The sequence below is a fragment of the Lissotriton vulgaris genome, chromosome 9 (assembly GCF_964263255.1).
Source record: "Lissotriton vulgaris chromosome 9, aLisVul1.2, whole genome shotgun sequence".
Lineage (NCBI taxonomy): Eukaryota > Metazoa > Chordata > Amphibia > Caudata > Salamandridae > Lissotriton > Lissotriton vulgaris.
Genome location: NC_141697.1, coordinates 599,090,099 through 599,116,577, shown reverse-complemented (window position 1 = coordinate 599,116,577; position 26,479 = coordinate 599,090,099). Strand labels below are relative to the sequence as shown.

Genomic DNA, 26,479 nt, shown 5'->3' with positions numbered 1-26,479 from the left:
GCTGGGGCGACCAGACCTTTTTTTAAAGCCTGATCTTATCACCGTAGCGGACGTGGAATTTGTAAAGAAGACTTTTACTTCTCTTAAAAAACTTGGTAGAGGTGGGGGAGGACTGTGTAAACCTAACGTATGCAAATTTGTGATGCTTAAAACTACTCCATCTATCGAGCCATATCTTCTGTGGCCCTTGTCAACCCACGAGCGTTTTTTATTGACCAGGTTTCGTATGGATTATGTTCACTTTTTACTTGCTGTACCAAAAGGGGAGCTGTAGAGGCCAGGTGTTAGCATTATGTGGCTGCGACGGAGTGTCTCCTCAGGATTTGCTGCACTTTATGTTTTTTTGTAACTTCTATTTTTATGAAATGTATGTATTTAAAAACATTTTTTAATGGAATTGTGCAACTTTTATGGTTTTATCTTAAAACCAAATAAAGTATTTTGAATTGAATTGAATTGATCAGCAGTGGCCTCCTGACTGTGTGAGCATTATACAAAAATATCAAATAAATTTAATTTTATTACACTCAATATTACACATAGGAATGAGAAAGGAACATTTGAAAGTGACTTTACCTATTCTAAACCCACACGTCTTTTCCACATATCTGTCAGTTGAACTTATACATGACTCACAGTAACAGCAATGCAAAATGAAGGGAAGACAAGTTCAGAAGGTACATTTTAAAACGTGTCATTTTTGAGTGAGTAAAACAAAGGTTCAGGGTGTATTTTTAAGACAGAATGATTAAGTGTTAATGCTGTGATGGGCCCTGGATATGGCTTTCTATTGCAGCAATATGTGTCTCACCTGCAGACTTTAGGAATGCTAATCAACCATTTAACACGTTTACTAGTTTTTTCTTTTTTTTTAAAAATAAAGCAAGACATGTCAGGCAATATGCATGGGGCCAGAGGTTCAAGTCCAGGTCCCTTTCTCTTTAGTTCACTGCACCAGGGGACACTTCTTCATTCTCCTTCAGGCTCCAACAGGCCCAGGCCCCATATGTGTGTTCATCTTGGCCCCAATGCCAATTGCCAGGGGATGGACTATAAACATTAGACCGGTATAGATAGACAATATTTCCTTTGTACAGTTTGCATAGTCATTTGCAATGAGCAGATGGTGCAAAATGTCTTCAACACCAGAGTGAAATTACCCGATGCAGAAACAGTCTATGTAGTTGACCAGGATTATTTCTTATAGGGTTTCTTTTTTCATCTTGTTTCGTTTGACTTGATCCGCACCTTCATAGGAGGGGAGTGAAGCTCTCCTGCCTGTTAACACATAGGCTAGATACGGTGATGTGAGTCTGAAGCAGGATTCTGAACTTGGAATTAGTGCAAAGCTTGTCTGTCAGTGCTGTGTCATTTCAGGAGCCCAAGTACTGCTCCCAGGTGATAGCTCTTCCTCTCAGGTCAATGCAGTTTTTCTTGATATTCATGCTTAGTGAAAGGAATTGACGCGCAGTCCGTAACTGTTTAGAGTTCGTAGTTTTCTCCTTGTAAATAATAAACGTTGTTTTATGGGAAATGAGACAAAATATAGTGTCATGTTGTAATCTCCCAAGACCTTGAAGTGCACAGATACTCACATATTTTGCAAATGGATGCCTACATAGAAAAGTGTTCAGTATTTGTCCAATATCTAATCATGGAGTAGCCTATATGTTATTCTGCATCATAGATTGTTTTTCTCTTCACTCTAAATTCTTGTCCATTTTCCTGTTTAGCGGTTCAGTACTGAATGTTTCTTGTTTCTTTTTCATTTTAGGTCATAAGCCTGCCTCTCAGTTTGATGATTACTCTTTTACAAAAGGTTTGGAGCCGGAAGAAGGAGACTTATATACCTCTCTGAAATCAGATGACAGCACTTCCTGGAGCAAAGATTCCAAAGAGAATCCCACATATTACAGTGGAATTCTGCAACAAGAACACAGCAGCGCCCCCCCTCCAGTACCTGCCAAGGATTTCAGTATCGGCGTGCACTCCCCTCAAGATTTCTCCATTTTTGAGAGTCGGGGCTTATTTACCTCAGATTCTGGAATTGAAATGACGCCTGCGGAAACCACTGATGTAGATAAAATCCTATCTGGGCCCAATGATAAAGAGAAAGTAGAAGCTTACAAGTACATGGACATAAGGGGGTCAGAAGACATCTCAGACGTTCAGGACCAGACTTCAGTTGGGAGGAATACAAGTGCAATCAACACAGGATCTGAACCAATGAGGAAACTAGAACACATATCTGAGAAGTCAGTCTTGGAAAATGCCAACAAGACCCAATATGAAAATATATCTGAAGATATAAAGTTCACGCCTTACATGAATGAAGCATTTGATGCCCCAGGGTTGCATAGTACCTCTGTAGCGAAAGAAAACAAAGCAATTCCAGTTACAATCACACTGACTGAGACCGAAAATACAGATGAATCTGATCTGGAAGACGCATCTCCGACAAAACAGGGCATGATCTTAATGCCAGGCCCTGATGTGGTTCCCACAGTTACAGTGTCAGAGCCCGAAGACGAAAGTCCAGGATCACTGACCCCTTCATCCACGGGCACAGGTAAAGGCTTCTTTTCATTGTTCATCGTTTTCATGATCTGGTTTGCAAGGCAAGCATTGAGTAACAGATTAATCTCGCCAATAAAATGAAAAGCCACGGTAGTTCACCAATGAACCACACTTTTTAAGTCTGAAATTGGCCAAGACCTTTTGATTTTACTAAAATATGTATAATGTATTTACATAAATGTCTTTCAGCCACCTCTCTTCATCCATTGGTCTATTGTGCCATTCACATTTTGCTTCCACCCACTACATTGTTTAGCATGGAGCAGTGGGTCAGTCTACTTCAGCCACTGGTTAACTTCACTTTGAGTGACTGCATTTTGTTCTCTCACGAGGAGCACATCCCCACACAAGCTAGGCATTTGTGTTTAGACCCTGATGTATTAGTAGGATGCTTCTGATGCACATTCCATCTTTATCAGATCCCATCTCCTGCCTATGCTGTTGTAAATGTCTTTTGTAGAGTCTTGTTTTTCTGGCTGCTGCTATTTCACAGCATACTAGATTGTGTCCTTTTAAACTGGTCTGTGTTGTCATCCTCATTTTGCTTTTTTTATTGCTCTCCTTTCATTTTTACTATTCTTTTGCAATTTATTTCCTTCTTTCATTCCTTTTTTCCTTCTTTCTTTCATTTTCTTTCTTTCTTTTTTTCTTGTCTTCTTTCATTCTTTTATCTTTCTCTTTCCTTCTCTTTTATTCTGTTTCTTTTTTTCTTTTTCTTTCCTTCTTTACCTCTCTATTTCATTTTCTCTTGCATTCTCTCATTCTTTCTTTCCTTCTTTCTCCTGACTTTTGCCATTATTGACTTCTTTCAGTACTTCTTTCTTTTTCCTCTGTTTCTCTTTCGTTCTCTCCTCTTTCTTTCCTTCTATTTCAGTCTTTCTTTTTCTTTCCTTCTCTTTGTCTTTCCCTCTTTCTTTCTCTTTCCTGCTTCATCTTTCTTTCTTTCTTTCTTTCTTTGTTTCTTTCGAGTTGTAGCCAGTGCCATACTGATTGACTATTTTGGCTCTGTGTTTGCAAGACCATTCCATTTTACTAAAGTTATGTGTATAAACATTGTTACTATATGGGTTTCAGCCAAACTTCATCGATTAGTGTGTGGTTGGTGCCATTCACATTGTTCTTCCACCCATGCATTAAGGGTCAGTGTATCAGCCCACTTCATCCATTGGCTGGCTTCACTACAAGTTACGGCATGCTCCCCTTCCACAGAGAACACATTCACACACAAAATAGTTTCCTTAAGCGCCAGGGAGTTCTGTGGTAATGTATTTTTTTTTTACACCCCAAAAACATTGTTGCCTGTGACAAATTTTGTTTTAGGTTGATGAGGGCCCAGCATATTGTCAAACAAAAAAGTTTTGTAAATTCATGACAAAATAAAACAATAATCGCCAGATTGCTGGCGGCCAACACCAGGCCTACTGGCTTTGTCATGTACCAAAACTAATGATGATACACAGTAGATGTCATCATAAACTGTAGTTGCTGTTGCCACTAGAGAAAAAGGAATACCCCTCAACAGGCCCTATGCTAATTGTCCCCAGCATGTGCCTTCTCCATTTATCCTTCCCACTCTAATCTTTCTTGCCCAGTGACCAGCGAATTTGTCTTGCATTATCATCATTCTGGTTTGCGAATATGACTAATTTTGATTTGCTTTAACTTCTGTTATGGGTGAACCACAGAAAAAAACTATATTTACCTTTAAGCCCATATTTCAAATTAACTTACAGCATTTATAGCAAGTAGTTTTGTTCTGATTAATTCTGAGCTTTTGATATGTGTTGCTGGTCGATATGTCAATCAATCAATTAAGCAGGGGAATTATGTAGTGCTGGTAGAGCAGTAGGATCCTTGATATCTGTCACAGAAGGTCTCACACTATTACAGTACTGAAACATAAACCTTTAGCATGACATTGTTTTTTGACCCATATTGTCACTGTTCATCCTTCAGCCAATTCCTGCAGACCTTCAGCCATATCCCGCCTACCTTCTGCCAACTGCTTACCCTGAGCCGTGCTTTGATGCTGTTGAAATGTCCATGGGTGAAGAACTTTTCTGCACTCAAGGGAGCTCACGAAGGGAAACTGCACACGTACCACTAGTCTGGGAGACATTCGAAAAACAGGCACACGGAGAGGAAAATAATCTTGAGGACTTTTGTAGGGTGATCACAAGTGCCAGACAATGTCTGACCACTATTTGGTGACAGCTGGCAGACACTGGTTCCCTGAAGCTGAGTCCATCTCCCTCTATGCTCAGATGATCATAGGAGAGCTGCAAGCTTCCCAGAACAGAAACCTCCTACAACCTCCCACTCTAAAGGATGGAAGACGAATGCTAAAGATCAGATAGCTAAGCAAAAAAGCATGCATAAGCATGACAACAGAAGTGGAAGGTCACACATGTACACATTCCTTATGAAGGAAAACACTCTGGTACAAAAAATCCAACAAAACAAGATACAACTGCAGGCAGTGTGCACACAGGTGCACACATGCACATGGACAAATAAATTTAGTAAGCAATAAAGAGATGCATCCCTCAAGGATCCCCCCGAACAATGCCCATTAACTTACAATGCTGGACCTTCTAAGCACAGCATTCTGAGCGTAACAGACCAAGGTAGGTACACAAGGAGGAGTTGATGGTGGGAGAGTACGAATGGTCCCAAAAGCCCGGCGAGGAGTAAGATGGATAGACGGCTTTGGAAAGATGACATTTTGATACAAAGTAAAGGAGACCAAGCCGTACAGCCCAGATTTCCTCTCCAGTATCCATAAACTGTTTCCCTAGCAACAAGAACCAACACCACCACTCAACGCAAGACATCTGGCACTGAGAAAAGAAATTGAACAAAGGCATCAATATAGCACGAACGTTGTAGGTAAAACAGGTACCGTGTATATCGAGGAGGTAGCATCCGTGCTCTCTGCTCCTTGCATTGAAGGTCTCCACAACCTGATCAACTACTGCAGTTCCTACTCCCCCTAAAAGGGAACTGATCAGAACCCTGGTTACAGGAAGAGTACTGGCACATCAGTCAAGGCAGGGAGGTAGAACACGTAGCTCATTATAATAGAAGTAGAAAATGCAGACATGTAGCCACTAGCTCCAGGCACGATGTGCAAGAAGAGGCCATCGAAATTTTAGATATTTCTTCCCAAAATGACATACAGTAAGGATCTGACGACCAAAACATTACTTGGAATTAGACCAATGGACCATGACAAAGGTTCCTAAAAACGCTCGTTTTTTTGATTAATGTACATTGAATGTAGTAAGATTTGTACATATAAAGGCTGAACAAAGCCACAGATTTGACGTCCTGCAAGAGTCTTTCTCGCGTCACAGACTAAATGAGCATCACCAGCGTAAAAGGTATCCAAGTACGTGAGCCTAACTGAGATGACCACGACACTTAAATCAGGGGCGGCTCCTCCACAATGATGGAGGAGCGTCGCCCCACTGGCTCAGAGCCAGCAGCTGAAAAATAAAACGATATTTTAATATCTCTTAGTGCACATGTGTGTTTGGAAGGGAGTCCCAGGCCGGCAAAAAACACATGTGCACTTAGGTTTCTCCAACGCGCCTCTATGGAACAGCCAGGCTTCCTGTCCTGAGCAGTGCGTCAACTCAGTCCACTCAGGCCAATCCCCATGCTCCTCTCATAGCACAATAGCAGCACAGGGATTGCACAAAGAGTCTGGTGCTGCCCCAGTGCCTGCTGGGACAAGGAAGTAGGGAGAGGACCACTGAGGCGTGACGCAGGAGACGGCCAGCAGCTACAGATAAGACTTTTTAAAAATGTTTTAATTATTATTAACCCCTGCACTCTCCCTCCCACACTCCCCCGCACCCCTTAACATGCCTTTAAAGTGAACCTCACTAGTTCCTTACAACTTGAAAGTGTTATAGATAGCTATATTATTAGAGACATTCCAAACAAAAGGATTTTTACAATCAGCTCCAGGAGCATAAAAGTCTAAGATTTCCCAACCTGGAACTCAGTAGTTCTCATACAGACCTCAGCAGCAGTTGCTCATCAGAGTTAGTAAACTTTCTACCTGCTAAAATGAAGACATGTCAGAGAACTAGACAAGGAGCATGGTTTATAGCTCAAATACCCAAGCCAAACTTGACTCTGATGACTCAGTGGCTAGCAAAATATTTCACCTATGAGTAAGGACACAGGATCTTCCATCCAAGGGAAGATCTTTCTAGAACAAGTTTAGCTGTCATGAGAGAATCAGTCTCAGATACTCTCATACTTCTGCTCTCCCACCCACTCTACAGCCAAACCCTCTTGAACAGTGGTGGCTTCTCCGCTGAGGCGGAGGAGCATTGCCCCACTGCTCTTTGAGCGGTGCAAAAAATTGAAAAAGAAAATGATAATTACATGATGTTATTATCATTTTTTTTTCAGTGCGGACTCAGAGCTAGATTAGAGCAGGGCGGGGTTGGGCTAGCCAGAGCAGAGTTAGGAGTGGTCTGCACTCTCTAAGTGCGCACGACGGCTTGGGCTGCCCTCTTGGTCCGGCCAAATTGTCATACGCACATTGCATGTTCGCCACCAGTCTATAGTGCACAGCCTGGGTGGTGAACATGCACAGCCTTCCAGCTCCTGTCTGAGCGCTGTGCACACAGCCTTGCGAGAAAACAGTAGGATGTAAAGGACCTGCAGCAGAGTTTGCAACCTTTTCCCTACTGTCGCTACAGGCCATTCCTAGCGCCTGCATGCTGCAGCGCTGGGTGTAGGGGGGGTCTGTTCCCATTTTCAGAGTAAAGAGTGGAAAAATGCTTGCCCCAATTGCTGCCTGAAATATTTCTATCAATGACGCCAGACCCCTACTTGCTTCTAGTTGTCACCAAATTCCAAAAGGAGCGATGGTCTTTGGTTCTCACAGTCTCAAGAAGGTCCTCCCATTTTTCCATCTCCCCAACTTTTTTAGCATCCAAGAGGATTTTTTATAAGCACACCTCACGTTCTTAATCTCTAGCCGATCCCGTACCTTCACTGCTTTAACCACTTTATTCAAGCTTCCCTGCATGCTAAATTATACCATGAGTAGGGCCTCCTCTCCCTCTTGGCACATACCACCTCTTTGTAGAAGTACATGTCCCTTATATTAAAAAACAGCTGACAGTTTGCTACCACTGCAGCCTCCAAAGGCACCCCAGGGACCTCAGTTAGAGGCTAAGGTGGACAATTCTTCCAAACAGTCAGCAAACAGACCATATATCCCGCTAGCAGACTCTTGTGAGTAGAACACCCAGCTCCACTTTTTTCTACGCCTATTGCTGGCAACTAGTAACCTCCTCTCTAGATTTGCATCCAGAACTGTGGCATAAGCTGTAACAAACACACTCAATTTTAAGGACTGAGCATTGTGATCACTGTCGTAGCTTGGGACTGCTAACATGTCACCTAAAGTGGACCAGAGTCTGACATTATCAATAGATGATCAATCAGACTCCTATGGTTTGCTCTGTTAAATGTATGCGCCCCAGATCTGTCAGAGTTAGTTCTGCCATTGCACTCACCCAGTCCCTAATTGAGAGTAAGGGCATTGATTCGTATTGCAACTGTTGACCCTTTCTTAATAGGCGCAAACTTTAGTTCTGGTATAGTCCAAACAATAGTCTCCTTAGAGGAGGGACCGACTGTCTACACTGAGGGGCTCAAATTGACAATTAAAATCGCCACCTACTACCTTTCATGCTAGGGGCAGAATAGTAGACAGATGGTCATTCAGGGTATCTAGGACTGTTGGTTCTTGTTTTAAATCCAGAGACCTTGAGTAAACATTATACAAATAGAAAGACCCGCCACCCAGAGGAGTTAAACATACACATAGTAAATCAGCAGAGTCCATCATCAATTCTTGCAGCTGGCCCACAATGAAGGTTTTCGCCCATGTCGTTATACCCCCGGAGGGCCCACCCGGCCCAAAAGAGAGCATTTTGCTTTAGCATGATGTCAAGAAGCTCTTGCGCTCTTCTAAAATACTGACACATGCACGTTTTTCATTTAATATTCAGTAACCAAAGTGATAGCGTCATCTACTTTCACAGTAGGACCTGGAAAAAAGTGGAGCAGCAGCAACCTGACAACCAGGTCTTGAGAGACAAGTGATTGTACTATGGTCTTGAGGTTCTGCTCAGGTATGAACTTCTGGATGCCACATGAAAATCTCAATCGAAATTGTGCTCTGTTAGCCATAGCTTTGATGTGGGATTGGAGAATAAGAGGCATAGTTATTAAAAAATCCCACAGCGCAGCAAGTTACCTTGCTGTGCTGTGTGATAAGGAAAGAGAACGAATGTGCTGTATCTAACATTATAGGGCAAATTCCTGTTTATTCCCTGAGCTGACTCAAAATGCGCACCTAGCACCAATGCAGGCACCCTTGCACCATGGTGCAAGGGTGCCTGCATTGTAAGCAGGATTGTTTTGTGCAGAATGGGACACCTTCCTGTACAAAAGCAACCCTGAGCTGCATTTTCCTCTTTCAATGTGTGTTGCAGAATGCAGCCCACATAGAAACAGGAAGTAACGAGGAGAACGTTACACCCCGCCTGGGGAGGTGTAGCATTTTGATGCACTCCAAGGTCTACCACTAATGGTGAATCTGGGAATGTGCCAAATTTCATGCAGGGGATGTGTGGGAACACCCACGCTCCACCCATGAAACGCCTCCCTGGGGCAGAGTAACTCAACACAGCGATTTGTGCTGCATTGCATTACTCTAGATTTTGCAAGGCCCATGCACGGTGGTCTTGCGTGGCTTGATAAATCTAACTTAAGAGTTATGGTGCTCTTGCGCGCTGCAAGAGTTTGGGCCCACCTAAACATTTATCTCCAGTCCGATGGTCTTGGTAGCAGCTGGAGAGGTAAAAGGGAAAAAGCAATCACAGTCAAATCTCAATACAATGTAACTAACTTGGTGACACAATAATCCACCCGACTACTAAATCTGAGTGTAGCAGGGTTTAATTATACATTTAGAAACACAATGATATAGAACAGCCTCAACATTATCACATAGAAATAAATAACGACCAACATAAGTCCAAATCTCCTGAATAGATTTACCCTATATAATACAAACAGACAACTAACTCTATGATGAAGATGCAAATAATCAGGAAAAAGAATTGAGTATTAAACTGCATCAAATGAATCTCCAAGGTAAGCTCGAGCAAACTATCTCACCCCACACTACTTAAAGGGGCAACCCTAAACTAAAAAGCATTTAAAAAAGGTGAAATTAGAAAGGTGTTGGTGTAGGAGTTTCCAGTAGCAGCACTGCAACCATGGGTCACTTAGCATAAAGCCACACCAGCAGAAGCATAGATCTGCTGCCCATGAAGTCATGCACCTCACTAGGTTACAGCATAAAATATCAATTGTATTCAAGGTAGACAATCCCACATGACTTTTGCTAGTACTTGTCCAGGACTCAGACACAACTGGAAACTTGCACCACCTTTCTAACATTGATAAGTTGCAACTTAATTCGTCCTTGGTCATTCTTCTGCTCCTCCATGAGAACTCGCCTCCCTGCTTGTTACCGTGTTTCTCCTTGCCAAACTTCGTCTTCTCATACCTTACTATCTAATAAATTAAAAATAGCGCTGGGATGCCCTACGGCAGGGGTCTCCAAACCGGTCCTGGAGGGCCAGATCAATGCCAGATTTTTGGGATATCCCCATTGAGATACATGTAGTAATTTTAAAAATCTGGCATGGATCCGGCCCTCCAGGACCGGTTTGGAGACTCCTGCCCTAGGGTAACCATGCGCTTTACAAATGCCTTTTTCATTTCATTTCATTCCAAACGAAACCCTTCTATGCTAACTTACGAGGCCTTGTCCACACCTTTAGTGGAAATTAAATACAAGAAAATACATTCTACGTTAAAGGTTAAATACGAATTACATGTTATAACATGAGCTTGACCTGAACAATTTTTAGAGACCCACTTTTGTGAACTTAGCAGTGCGTTTAAGAATGCATGCACACTTCTACACAATAATACATTTCAGCTTCTAAATACATTAATAAAATTGTAATGGATTCCGAAGATTTTATTCTAAACTCACCTGCATGAAAAAATTCTTGTTCCACGTATAAATGTTTAACCCCTTCGATGCTATTGACGGAACAGTTCCGTCATGAGCGTCGGTTGGCCTGTGCTCATGACGGAACCGTTCCGTCATGAGCCCGTTGGCTCATTAGAACGTTCAGCACAGCGCAGGAATCTGCGCCGCGCTGAAGGTGTTAAACATTAGTCTACACATGCACATTCTATTTTATTAATCTCACAATGGGACACATTTCATGTTAACTTCTTGTGTCACATTAATATGTAAATATTACATAGACCTTCAGTACTCAAGTTCTATACACATAAATCTTCACATGGAGTACTTTAAACGTGCAATACTCCATTTCTTTAGTAACATTAATCACACAGAATATATTCGAGTGCTGAATATGCATGATTATAATGCACTCTGACAGTATCTCAAGGGGGACACAAGTCCTTACTAAATCTGCAGCGAAGTCTTTTGTCTAGTAGTCTAAGGCTGTCAATAACGACTGAATTACAATTCGGGATTGAAAAAACAACAATGCCCCTGCGCTATACACAAAAATTATTAGGATGATACTGATATCAGTACGTGTAGTAAAATAGTGGAAATATTTGGGATAAATCTAAACATTTTAATAACACTTCGAGAATAAATATATATGAACAGAGATATATAGGTGGATGGACAAAATGTTCACGGTAAGATCACTTCTGTTTATTGTTCCAAATCACAAGCTAACACGTGTTTCATCGCAGGGAACAAACTGCAAACCTTCAGGGCTGGATAAAAACATAAAATTCAAAATTTTACGAACATATTCTGTATTTGACCATGTTACGGTAGTGACTTGATTGTGTCCGAATGGAGTGACATAAAGCATGCCATTTGAGTGACTCTGTGTCCTGTGACAGGAAAACACTGCTTAGGTGACACATGTGAATGGAGTAAGGGTTATATAAACCTGACTATTAATAACACTGGCCGGATCGAAAGTGAAGTGGCAAAGTGAAAAAAGTGTTCTACCTGTCTGCGAACGGCATCCCAAGTGACTTGTATGTGTCATTTGAAGGCAAAAGGAGAACGCTCTGCAGTGATAATTTCAATCAAAAAAACGTTCGACATTGTGCACACTAATTCGTCTGTACTCTACTATTATATACTTGTTTATTAAAAACATTTACACATTGGTTTTTATACATTTTGTCTCTCTTTTTTTTTTGTTTGAGATGACCATTACATTGGGTAGAGAGCGTACCTGGAATGTAAGTACTTTTAGGATTTGAAATATTCCAAATGGATGTATAAACCTCAATCGTTTAATGGAAATAAGTTCAGAGGAGAAGGCCGGTCAGTGTGTAGACTCTGTTTGAGTGTCTACAAAGGAACATAGGGAATGGGAGAGAGCAGAGACAAGGGAAATGAATTAAATTAAATTAAAATAGAAAAAATAGAAAAAATAGAAAAAATGCTGGGTGTAAACAAAAGTGCTCTAAATTCGTGGGTTCTGTTAGGGGACTTAAAACTGATGGAGTCATCCGCTAGTTACGGGGGTCATGGTTAAGGAAAAGTTTGATTGAAAAAACACGCAACTCACCCTCTGGAAACATATTTTAGGTGACAAAACGTGTGGGTGAGCGCCCAGTCGGGGCGTTTGCACAGAATTCTGAAATCGGACTTCCAAAAGTTTATGGAGTCAGGCTTCGCGGGATCTACAGAAAATATATAGCGGACAGAAAGTCGTATAAACTGTGTGTTTTCTATATAGAGCTGTATGTACAGCTGCAACGAGAAAGAAAACAAATAAAGAGAAACATACCTCGATTGTTCACGAGTAGAGTGAAAACCGGGAGGAGAAAATTTGTGGTGAGGCGGGTACGCCGAATAATCCACGTGACGATTGCACCTAAAAGTGTGACAATGGCGATTATTAGCAAAAAAGATTTAAGAGGGGGAACTAGGTATTAGAAAAGACGGAAAACGTCTGGTATAGTTTGTGATTGCTGAGGCTGGGAGTTCGCTTACCTAGTTCGTATCGTTCTCCCTCTTTTGGTTTCCCGGCGCCGTGTATCAATGACGGACACGTGACCGGAAGTCAGGCCGGAATATATACCGGTCTTCTGATTACGGAAGACTAGAGAGTTGGCTGATCTCTTTGAGTTCGGGGATGGCAGAAAAAAGAAGAAATACTATACTCACTGGAGTTATGAATATATTTCAGTATTACTATTTCCAATTTATATTTACGAGCGCATAAGCCGCAAAAGTTGAGGGGAAACGTGATTGTATATATGATTGGGGAACTTATGTTAGGTATAATCTGAGCCCGAATGTCTGTATATTATGAAAGGTATTATATACTTGAGAAGGTTTAAATAGCGGACACAAGTGATTATGTAAGAGCACATTTATAATGGAATAACACCCAGCAGGGAAGAATGAGAGAAGACAGGAGGGTACAGAAAAAGACAAGGTTATAGCTCTTAGGAGAATATAGAAATTAAAAATCATCAGACTTAGTGTAGCAATATAGAATCATGAGTTGTTATATTCGTATAATGTTCAGTATTATGTTAAATTGAGGTTCGTATATCTAGAACAGACCGAACAACAAAAACTGGTTGGTTGCACAAACTAAGATTTCATATCTGAACCCTCTTACTGGTAATTCCTAGGCATGCATTATCCTAGGTGGACACTGAGTAAGTGGTAATGGGTATATTTGAACAGTATTGAGTTATGAACACAAATGAAAACAGACGTTGAATATAATAAAGGAAAAGTTGGCACAGGTTGAGTAAATATGTTACGTTTAACTATTTTTGACACAGTTAGACTTGAAATGCTAGAATGACATAGAGGTAGGTTAGGACTCATCTCAGGAAGAAAACACCCAAAAAGGACCATTAATTTTCAAAGGTTGGTAGTGTCTAGTTACCCAGAAAGAATTGCAGTTCTGGGTCATAGTTTAACCCACACTCTATACTACGAAGACGCATAATCCAAGTAGCTTCTTTTCTTCTCAAGGTTAATTCTCGACTGCCACCCCTCACGTGGACAGGCACAGTTTCGATTCCCAAAAATTTAACTTGGAAGTCTTCAACATTTGCTTGACACTTAGCTACATGTAGAGCGACTGGGTATTTAGGGTCTTGTTTTTGAATAGCCCTCATGTGTTCTGATATTCTTTCTTTCAAGGTCCTTATTGTGCTTCAGACGTATTTCTTGCCACATTGGCATTCTATGATGTAAACCACATATTTAGTGGTGCAGTTGATATTGACTCTGATCTCATATAGTTCTTCCGAAGGGCCCTTGAAGTGCTTGGTTTTGTGTTTCGCCCATTTGCACATGGTGCAGAAGCCGCATTTGAAGAAACCATTACTGCGTTGAGTTAGCCAGTTGGGGGTCATATCAATGCGTGGGACCGTAGGACTAAGCCTATTCCTCAATGTTCTCCCTTTGCGAAAAGTGATCTGAGGGGTTATAGGGATCATTTCATTTAGTGTTGAATCATTCCTTAGCAGACCCCAGTGTCTGATCATGCTGTTCCTGATCGGCTGGTGAAGTGCGTTGTATTCCGTGATCATTCTTATTGTTTTGTCTTTCGCCTTCTGGTTGTCTTTGGTCATTAGTGTATCAGGTCTCTTGATTTTACTCAGTTTTCTTCTTGCTTCGGACAAGATAGTCTGTGGGTATCCACGTTTCACAAATCTCATATTCATGTTGTCCACTGTGGTATTGAGTTCATTATCCTCACTACAATTACGTCTTGCACGGAGAAACTCTCCAAAGGGTATTGATCTGATCTGATGGAAAGGATGAAAACTATCAGCTCGTAGAATAGCATTCCAGGAAGTGGGTTTCCTGTATAATCTACTCTGAAGAGTGTTATCTTTAATATAGAATTCTAAGTCCAGAAATTCTATATGAGATTTGCTCTGTTTCATGGTGAAACTCAGTTCCCAGTTATTCAGATTGAGATAGTTGAAAAAGCTCTGTAGCAAATCATCTGTGCCAGTCCATAGTAGGATGCAGTCATCTATATACCGACCCCGTAATAGGATGGAGTCGGTATATAGGCTGCCTTGTATACCCCAGATGTGGTCTGCTTCGAACGCACCCATAAAAAGGTTGGCTAAAGAGGGTGAAAATTTAGAGCCCATGGCTACTCCTTTATTCTGTTGGTACCACTGTTTCTGAAAGATGAAATAGTTGTTATTCAAAATTAGGTTCATCATAGAAATAAGCATTTGTGTGTGTGCCCAAAGTGATGCTGGCCGGTTGGACAAGACACGGGTAATTGCTTCTATACCTAGTCTAGGATTGATGCTGGTGTAGAGTGCGACAACATCCATGGTGACTAAGGTGGTACCTGGTTGCCATTCTAAGTCACTCAAAAGACTAAGAATGTGTTTGGAGTCTTGTATAAAAGATGGTAAGTTTCTGACGAGTGGACCCAGGAACACATCCACATATTCTGCCAGTCTTTCTGTTGGACCTCCGATTCCAGAAACTATTGGTCTGCCTGGTGGAAAAGGAAGATCCTTATGGATTTTCGGAAGGGTGTAGAGCCATGGGTATGTAGGTTTAAAAACTTTAAGATACATGTACTCTTCTTCGTTCAGGAGACCTTCTTCTTTCCATTTGCGTAGATGGTCATTTATATTGGTTCCCAATGTACCCATAGGGTTTTGTGCAATTGATTTGTAACATGATTGGTCTGCTAGTTGATTCAGTATCTCGTTGTTGTAGTCGTCTGCATTCATAACTACAATGTTTACTCCCTTGTCTTCCTCACGAATAATAATAGTGGGATTCTGGGTGAGTGTTGTTAGGGCGTAACGCTCTCCTTTTGTTAGATTGTCTTTGAATATAAATGTTTCATTCAGTTTCTTGGTATTGATTTTGTTTAAATCTTCCAGAACGTGCCTGTGGAAATTGTCAATACTGTTACCACCGGGTAAAGTAGGTGTCCATGTGGACTTGGATTTAAGACCACTGGCAACCCCCAAATCTGTGTCTATATTGAGTTCATCTAGAAGTTGTCCCATTTCCATGGGGCTATCTTCCCGTTCAGTGATTGACAACAATAAATGAATTGCTTGAATATCTTTTATTGAGTGTACATCATTATCCAATACATCAGGAATATTCTTGACATTTTTTCTAGTAGGTATTTTCCCTGCAAAGTATTTTTTTAGTTTTAAATTACGTACATATTTAAAGAGATCTATTTTTGTTTGACAAAGGTCACCTACAGAGTATGGATTGAAACTAAGGCCTTTTGCAAGTAGATTGGTCATATCCGAAGTGAGTGTGTAAGAGGATAGATTGATTACTTGAACCTCTTTACTTTCATCTTCTATTGCCTTGTTGTGCCGGACCTTAATTTTTTGCGATAATCTACGTTTTCCACCCCTGCTGCCTCTGTGGGTTTTTGAGTTTGTGCGCCTCTCTGGGATTGTACCCTGTTTCCCTTGCGAATGCGTTCCATTTCACCTAAAAAAGGAGTGCTATTGGCATCTAAGCTTTCCCTTACTTCTAGTTCTTGTTCATTTGAGCCCACAGTGTTAAGGGATGTGTTGCTGGATGACACGGAGCTAGGGGCAGATGTGTTGCTCCCGGTTTTCTTGGGATTCTTGGATGGGATCAATGCATCGTATTTACGGTCATAAGTGAAAACTCTACCATTGCGGTAGTCTCCATCATCTCTTTTTATTTGTCTTGCTTTCCTATTTTTAATTTCTTCCTGATGTTTGAGCAGGACCTCGTCTAGGATGGTGTAATTTTTCACATTTTGCTGTCATCCAGCAACACATCCCTTAACACTGTGGGCTCAAATGAACAAGAACTAGAAGTAAGGGAAACCTTAGATGCCAATAGCACTCCTTTTTTAGTGGAAATGGAACGCATTCGCAAGGGAAACAGGGTACAATCCCAGAGAGGCGCACAAACTCAAAAACCCACAGAGGCAGCAGGGGTGGAAAACGTAGATTATCGCAAAAAATTAAGGTCCGGCACAACAAGGCAATAGAAGATGAAAGTAAAGAGGTTCAAGTAATCAATCTATCCTCTTACACACTCACTTCGGATATGACCAATCTACTTGCAAAAGGCCTTAGTTTCAATCCATACTCTGTAGGTGACCTTTGTCAAACAAAAATAGATCTCTTTAAATTTGTACGTAATTTAAAACTAAAAAAATACTTTGCAGGGAAAATACCTACTAGAAAAAATGTCAAGAATATTCCTGATGTATTGGATAATGATGTACACACAATAAAAGATATTCAAGCAATTCATTTATTGTTGTCAATCACTGAACGGGAAGATAGCCCCATGGAAATGGGACAACTTCTAGATGAACTCAATATAGACACAGATTTGGGGGTTGCCAGTGGTCTTAAATCCAAGTCCACATGGACACCTACATTACCGGGTGGTAACAATATTGACAATTTCCACAGGCACGTTCTGGAAGATTTAAACAAAATCAATACCAAGAAACTGAATGAAACATTTATATTCAAAGACAATCTAACAAAAGGAGAGCGTTACGCCCTAACAACACTCACCCAGAATCCCACTATTATTATTCGTGAGGCAGACAAGGGAGGAAACATTGTAGTTATGAATGCAGACGACTACAACAACGAGATACTGAATCAACTAGCAGACCAATCATGTTACAAATCAATTGCACAAAACCCTATGGGTGCATTGGGAACCAATATAAATGACCATCTACGCAAATGGAAAGAAGAAGGTCTCCTGAACGAAGAAGAGTACATGTATCGTAAAGTTTTCAAACCTACATACCCATGGCTCTACACCCTTCCGAAAATCCATAAGGATCTTCCTTTTCCACCAGGCAGACCAATAGTTTCTGGAATCGGAGGTCCAACAGAAAGACTGGCGGAATATGTGGATGTGTTCCTGGGTCCACTCGTCAGAAACTTACCATCTTTTATACAAGACTCCAAACACATTCCTAGTCTTTTGAGTGACTTAGAATGGCAACCAGGTACCACCTTAGTCACCATGGATGTTGTCGCACTCTACACCAGCATCAATCCTAGACTAGGTAAAGAAGCAATTACCCGTGTTTTGTCCAACCGGCCAGCATCACTTTGGGCACACACACAAATGCTTATTTCTATGATGAACCTAATTTTGAATAACAACTATTTCATCTTTCAGAAACAGTGGTACCAACAGAATAAAGGAGTAGCCATGGGCTCTACATTTTCACCCTCTTTCGCCAACCTTTTTATGGGTGCGTTCGAAGCAGACCACATCTGGGGTACACAAGGCAGCCTATATACTGACTCCATCCTATTCTGGGGTCGGTATATAGATGACTGCATCCTACTATGGACTGGCACAGATGATTTGATACAGAGCTTTTTCAACTATCTCAATCTGAATAACTGGGAACTGAGTTTCACCATGAAACAGAGCAAATCTCATATAGAATTTCTGGACTTAGAATTCTATGTTAAAGATAACACTCTTCAGAGTAGATTATACAGGAAACCCACTTCCTGTAATGCTATTCTACGAGCTGATAGTTTTCATCCTTTCCATCAGATCAGATCAATACCCTTTGGAGAGTTTCTCCGTGCAAGACGTAATTGTAGTGAGGATAATGAACTCAATACCACAGTGGACAACATGAATATGAGATTTGTGAAACGTGGCTAGCCACAGACTATCTTGTCCGAAGCAAGAAGAAAACTGAGTAAAATCAAGAGACCTGATACACTAATGACCAAAGACAACCAGAAGGCGAAAGACAAAACAATAAGAATGATCACGGAATACAACGCACTTCACCAGCCGATCAGGAACAGCATGATCAGACACTGGGGTCTGCTAAGGAATGATTCAACACTAAATGAAATGATCCCTATAACCCCTCAGATCACTTTTCGCAAAGGGAGAACATTGAGGAATAGGCTTAGTCCTACGGTCCCACGCATTGATATGACCCCCAACTGGCTAACTCAACGCAGTAATGGTTTCTTCAAATGCGGCTTCTGCACCATGTGCAAATGGGCGAAACACAAAACCAAGCACTTCAAGGGCCCTTCGGAAGAACTATATGAGATCAGAGTCAATATCAACTGCACCACTAAATATGTGGTTTACATCATAGAATGCCAATGTGGCAAGAAATACGTCGGAAGCACAATAAGGACCTTGAAAGAAAGAATATCAGAACACATGAGGGCTATTCAAAAACAAGACCCTAAATACCCAGTCGCTCTACATGTAGCTAAGTGTCAAGCAAATGTTGAAGACTTCCAAGTTAAATTTTTGGGAATCGAAACTGTGCCTGTCCACGTGAGGGGTGGCAATCGAGAATTAACCTTGAGAAGAAAAGAAGCTACTTGGATTATGCGTCTTCGTAGTATAGAGTGTGGGTTAAACTATGACCCAGAACTGCAATTCTTTCTGGGTAACTAGACACTACCAACCTTTGAAAATTAATGGTCCTTTTTGGGTGTTTTCTTCCTAAGATGAGTCCTTACCTACCTCTATGTCATTCTAGCATTTCAAGTCTAACCGTGTCAAAAATAGTTAAACGTAACATATTTACTCAACCTGTGCCAACTTTTCCTTTATTATATTCAACGTCTGTTTTCATTTGTGTTCATAACTCAATACTGTTCAAATATACCCATTACCACTTACTCAGTGTCCACCTAGGATAATGCATGCCTAGGAATTACCAGTAAGAGGGTTCAGATATGAAATCTTAGTTTGTGCAACCAACCAGTTTTTGTTGTTCGGTCTGTTCTAGATATACGAACCTCAATTTAACATAATACCGAACATTATACGAATATAACAACTCATGATTCTATATTGCTACACTAAGTCTGATGATTTTTAATTTCTATATTCTCCTAAGAGCTATAACCTTGTCTTTTTCTGTACCCTCCTGTCTTCTCTCATTCTTCACTGCTGGGTGTTATTCCATTATAAATGTGCTCTTACATAATCACTTGTCTCCGCTATTTAAACCTTCTCAAGTATATAATACCTTTCATAATATACAGACATTCGGGCTCAGATTATACCTAACATAAGTTCCCCAATCATATATACAATCACGTTTCCCCTCAACTTTTGCGGCTTATGCGCTCGTAAATATAAATTGGAAATAGTAATACTGAAATATATTCATAACTCCAGTGAGTATAGTATTTCTTCTTTTTTCTGCCATCCCCGAACTCAAAGAGATCAGCCAACTCTCTAGTCTTCCGTAATCAGAAGACCGGTATATATTCCGGCCTGACTTCCGGTCACGTGTCTGTCATTGATACACGGCGCCGGGAAACCAAAAGAGGGAGAACAATACGAACTAGGTAAGCGAACTCCCAGCCTCAGCAATCACAAACTATACCAGACGTTTTCCGTCTTTTCTAATACCTAGTTCCCCCTCTTAAATCTTTTTTGCTAATAATCGCCATTGTCACACTTTTAGGTGCAATCGTCACGTGGATTATTCGGCGTACCCGCCTCACCACAAATTTTCTCCTCCCGGTTTTCACTCTACTCGTGAACAATCGAGGTATGTTTCTCTTTATTCGTTTTCTTTCTCGTTGCAGCTGTACATACAGCTCTATATAGAAAACACACAGTTTATACGACTTTCTGTCCGCTATATATTTTCTGTAGATTCCGCGAAGCCTGACTCCATAAACTTTTGGAAGTCCGATTTCAGAATTCTGTGCAAACGCCCCGACTGGGCGCTCACCCACACGTTTTGTCACCTAAAATATGTTTCCAGAGGGTGAGATGCGTGTTTTTTCAATCAAACTTTTCCTTAACCATGACCCCCGTAACTAGCGGATGACTCCATCAGTTTTAAGTCCCCTAACAGAACCCACAAATTTAGAGCACTTTTGTTTACACCCAGCATTTTTTCTATTTTTTCTATTTTTTCTATTTTAATTTAATTTAATTCATTTCCCTTGTCTCTGCTCTCTCCCATTCCCTATGTTCCTTTGTAGACACTCAAACAGAGTCTACACACTGACCGGCCTTCTCCTCTGAACTTATTTCCATTAAACGATTGAGGTTTATACATCCATTTGGAATATTTCAAATCCTAAAAGTACTTACATTCCAGGTACGCTCTCTACCCAATGTAATGGTCATCTCAAACAAAAAAAAGAGAGACAAAATGTATAAAAACCAATGTGTAAATGTTTTTAATAAACAAGTATATAATAGTAGAGTACAGACGAATTAGTGTGCACAATGTCGAACGTTTTATGATTGAAATTATCACTGCAGAGTGTTCTCCTTTTGCCTTCAAATGACACATACAAGTCACTTGGGATGCCGTTTGCATACAGGTAGAACACTTTTTTCACTTCGCCACTTCACTTTCGATCCGGCCAGTGTTATTGATAGTCAGGTTTATATAACCCTTCCTCCATTCACATGTGTCACCTAAGCAGTGTTTTCCTGTCACAGGACACAGAGTCACTCAAATGGCATGCTTTATGTCACTCCATTTGGACACAATTAAGTCACTACCGTAACATGGTCAAATACAGAATATGTTTGTAAAATTTTGAATTTTATGTTTTTATCCAGCCCTGAAGATTCGCAGTTTGTTCCCTGCGATGAAACACGTGTTGGCTTGTGATTTGGAACAATAAACAGAAGTGATCTTACCGTGAACATTTTGTCCATCCACCTATAAATCTCCGTTCATATATATTTATTCTCGAAGTGTTACTAAAATGTTTAGATTTATCCCAAATATTTCCACTATTTTACTTGTGCATAGCGCAGGGGCATTGTTGTTTTTTCTAAAAAGTGTGGATCAGCCTACTGGTCCTTCTTAGAGCGGTTGTGAGGGATTACCGCTCGCCTCATTGCCTATACTGACTATCTTTTGAAATTGTTACTCTGCGGCCACCCAGGTAGTGCGCCTAGTTATTCTGGAACAGGAAAAGACCTCTAAGCAGTTACACGTATACAATTCGGGATTGAACTGGGGTGTTGGAATGCATAAGATAAATTTAGAGGAATTCAATTCTCATTAGCCATTTAACCCCCTGGATGTTTTCCTTTTGGACTTACCAGCTTTGGACTTTTATTGTGAATGAGTCTAAACTTTGTTATAATGGTTTGGGATGGTTAAATGCCTTTGTCCACCTTTCAAGATAAGGCCTGCTGCTTTGCAGCTAGGGTGTGAGGCTCTGAGGAGGTTGCACGTGAGCACACATATACACACATGTATGCCAGCTGAGCATGTAAAATTACTGTTTAGCTCAGCCCCGGATCTGCAGATAAGCCGGCTGTCGCAGATTGGACCCTTCAGGGATTGGTTCTCATCTTGTTTAGTCCTAATAATGTGAGTGGGCATTCATAGTGTACATCTGTAGTTCCTACTTCAAACCAACTCCTAGACATCTTTAGAGGAGCCCTTGCCTATAGACCCCCAGGTCCCCATACTGCCTTCTGCAATACCATCTCAGAATTCAACGCCCCTCTAGCCTTCGACTCCAAGCACTACTTCCACCTTGACAACCCTAAAGACTCCAACTCCACCAATCTCCTGGAGAGCATGAGCAACATTAGCCTCACCTAGTTGATCACCTGCCCCACACACCGTGCAGGATAAACTTTGCACCCTATCGTCACAGCCAGCAATAGAGTCAAGTTCAGCCATGTCACCAAACTCACCTGGACTGACCACAGCATCATCCACTTCACCATCGCAGATTCCCAGGGCTCCACCTCCAAGTCCCTGAGCACTCCCCACTGGAGCTGGAACAAATAAACAGAGACCCAATAGATTATGGTCCTCATCAACAACCAGCCCAACACTACCAGCAACCTGGAACAGACTGTTCATGATTTCTCCAACTGCACTACTGAAGTTGCCCCCATGAAGTCGGCCAAGATTATAGATCCACCAAACATGCCAGCTGGTACACGCCAGAACTCTGGACCATCAAACACAAATGTAAGCAACTAGAATTGCGTTGGAGCTCAAACAGGATTCTCACAGACCGCACCACTTTCAAGTCAGCCATCAGCAATTACTATTGATGCCTCAAAAAAGCAAAGAGAGACGCCCTGACAGACCGCATTGAGTCAAGCAGCAACTACACCAAGGAGCTCTTGAACATCGTCAGAGAGGTCTCCTCCCCTTCAGCCAACAAGAACACTGTCCACCACTACCAAGAACTCTGCAACACTATAGCAATTTACAAGATATCCGCCATCTACTGCAAATTCGATCCAAAACTCACCAGCATCAACAACCTCCTGACACCAAAAGTCATCACCGACAAACACACGCTCGCCACATGGAAGCCTCTCATCATGAAGAACAGTACAGCTATCATGACCTCCATTCACTCCGGAGCACCAACGGACCCTTGCCCCCATCACGTCTTTAACCTCAGACACAAAGAAATCAGCAGTGTCACCGCCATCGTAAATGCATCCATCACCATGGCCACATTCCCCGATGGATGGAAACACGGTGAGGTCAGACCCCTCCTGAAGAAACCCTCTGCTGACCCCTGCAGACTCAGAAATTACTGCCACATCTCGCTGCTCCCATCCTCCGACAAAGTCCTCGAGAAAGCCATCAAGCACCAGTTAACCGAACACCTAGAAAGAAACAACATACTCAACACTTCCCAATTCGGTTTCCATGCCAACCACAGCACTGAAACAGCCATGATTGCCGCAATCGACGACATCAGAACCATTCTATACCAAGGTGAAACAGCGGCCCTGATCTTCCTCCACCTCTTGGCAGCACTCAACACAATATCCCACCACACCTCATCAGCAGACTCCATCACTCCGGTGTCCAGGGAAACGCCTTCAAATGGATTGCAGCCTTCCTCACAGGACACACCCAGAGAATCCACCTACCACCCTCCACCTCCGAGCTCAAGAGCATCATCTGTGGCATCCCCCAAAGATCTTTCCTGAGTCCCACCCAGTTCAACACCTACATGACACAACTGGCCAACATCGTCTGAACCCATGGACTTAATATCATCTCCTATGCAGACAACACCCAAGTCATCTTTTCTCTCACGTAAGACCCCACCACCACCAAAACAAACTTCCAAAATGCAATGACGAGCATCCCTGACTGGATGAGGACCAGAAGCCTGAAGCTCAACACAAAAGTGCTGATCTTCGGGAAGAACACCTCACAATGAGACAACACCAGGTGGCTCACAGAACTCTGAACCACACCGACAGACCTCGCCCGCAACCTCAGCATCATCCTGGACTGCAAACTCACCATAAAACCCCAGGGTAACACTGCTCCCTCCACCTGCTTCCACACCTTCTGCATGCTCCGAAAGATCTTTAGGTGGAACCCCATCAACAACAGGAAAACAGTCATGCAAGCCCTTATCACCAGCTGGCTGGACTACGGAAATGCTCTCTATGCCGTTGCCACCACCCTACTCCTCAAGAAACTCCAGAACATACAGAATGCAGTGACCAGACTCATCCTCAACCTCCCCAAACAGACTTGCGTCATCCCCCACCTCAGGAACATCCACTGGCTCCCCTTTGATGATTTGATTTAGTAATTACTGAAGAGTCTGTGTGCTTAAGTCAGTTATACATTATGGGCAAAATCTGCATCAAAGTACAGTTTTACCCTACTTAAGCCTAAATATTCAGGCAAAGTACCAATCCTAGGGTAAAACAGTGTTGATCCAAAGTCACTTCTTCGATACCTGTACTCCATATGGCACTTGGCGACTTGTCATAATTCTCTGACTCAGCTCGTAATTAGATTCCAGGCTTTTGTTTCCTTCTAGGGGTCCAAGTTAATTACTCTGCTGGCCAGATGGATTACCAAAGGCTTACCCACAGGCTTCTCTTGACCTGAGAATGCACACTCACACTAAAACAAAGAATAACAGCCAGATTGCTAGAGCCAATAACAACAAGGGCTTCCCTTTGAAGATTCAGAGGGGATAGATTAGGCAGGTGGTCTCAGTTGGGGGGCAGGGATAAGGCTCTAGGAGAAGGTCTTTAAGAAGACCACTTCAAGTCACCATGTAAGAATGATCCAGAATGCTGTGCAGGTGGGGTTGAGCATGGGTGAAGTGATGATGTATTACCCTCAGATTGGGAGAGTTACCTGCCTTCTTGAAATTCCCTCTGCACTTAAAAACCTCTGTTGAAAGGAGAGACTGTTGAGAGATTTCTGTACCTGGGAGCAACAATGTTGAAGGAATGCCCAGCTGTTGGGAGAAAATGCCTGACTGGACTGCAAAGATGAACTTAGGAACTTTCAGATTCCAGATGGCACCAAGGGACTAAGAGTGTTTCTAAAGGGCCAGTGGTTCTGGCAAACTTACCCTCTGAGGGACAGTAGAGGAATGGACCTGCTTAGAGTGACACTGGAAGGCTCGCCAAGATCTTCTGAGTTTTGGTCCTGCAGATGGGTGACCTCCACCAGGAGGGGCCACTCGCCATGCTGACACACAGGTACCCATACAAAACAACCAAAGCCATGGGGCCTGGGGAGTGTGGCAGGGAGGGTATTCTGTCTTGGAGTTGCTTTTGAGGAAGAACCTGAACTCAGTAGAGTGTCCAGGTGCTCACACAGAGAATAGGTCCTGAGGTAGAGAGTAAAGAAAACCAGGTCTTCTAAAACTATAAACTCTTAGAGGCCAGGGGCCTGAAGAGACCACTCCTTCTAGCAAGAGCAGCCCACCAGGAGCAGAGCAACACAAAAAACACCTGAATCAACCTAAAGGGGGTACCGACTGGAACCAGGCATGAATGGCATCACACATTCATTATTTTCAGAATTATCCAGAGGAACCCACATTCCCCGGTGGACAGTTGCAGAAAGAATAGGCAAAGGAGGGCAAAAGAACTCCCATACAATCAAATCAATGTCTCTAGAGATGATATAAACCACTGCTATCCTATTTTCCAGACCTTGAGTTGAGGTGGGGTGGTGTGAACCTCCACAGTCTGTACTCACACAATACCAAGAGTGTTGCATCACTTGGAACCTTCAAAACACGACACCCTTCTTGGATGGTTGGAAGAACACCTGTCTTCTATCAAGACCAAATATTTCAATATTGACTCTAAAAGGGGCAGCAGAAGTGAGATTTACAGAGCAAAAGTCTCAACACCAAGCACAAACCTCGAAGGTTTACTCACGTGCAATGTCTCGAACCACCAAAAAGGGTACACCAGGTAAGAGTTGACAGGAGGTAGTAATGATCCTGCACAACCAGGCAATGGCTCCCATTCTGTTTGAATTGAAACAAATCCCTGACATTGTGCACTGCAATTATATTTTGACTTACAACTCCACAAAGGTTGCAGTGCCCCATGCCCTTGGCCCCTGGAGTGCATATCAGAAAATCAGTGTGTGACAAAGATGATAGAAAACAATTAGAGAGGTGAGAGGATAGACTCTTAGAGCAAAGTCTTAGGGGACAGACAACAGATCAAGGTTATAAGATAGAGACTGAGGCAGTGAGAATGTTGAAAGTGGGGCTCACCGGAGGAAGAAGTGAGCGGTGGACTCCCTGACAAAATCTTCAGCACCTGCACTTCTTTTTTTTTTACAAATTAAGCACTGGCCTCAGAAAGGGAGTATCTCAGGGAATAGACCAGGGCTGAAGATAGATAACAGACTGCTACCCTGCACAGCAGAGCCTGTGTAGAAACAAAAACGATCTAAAGAGAGTACTAAGGGAGGACCTTGGATTGGATTGGATTCATTAAAAAAACAAATAAAAGTGCCTGAGCACA

General features: G+C 42.1%; 1 protein-coding gene across 1 annotated transcript in view; it reads left to right on the top strand.

Moving 5' to 3' along the window:
* RTN1 (reticulon 1) overlaps positions 1-26,479 on the top strand; it is a 648,513-nt gene that overhangs the window by 255,537 nt on the left and 366,497 nt on the right. Inside the window, exon 2 of the mRNA XM_086938209.1 lies at positions 1,775-2,569. Within this exon, the coding sequence (XP_086794335.1) occupies positions 1,775-2,569 (795 nt within the window). The remainder of the gene's footprint in view (positions 1-1,774; positions 2,570-26,479) is intronic.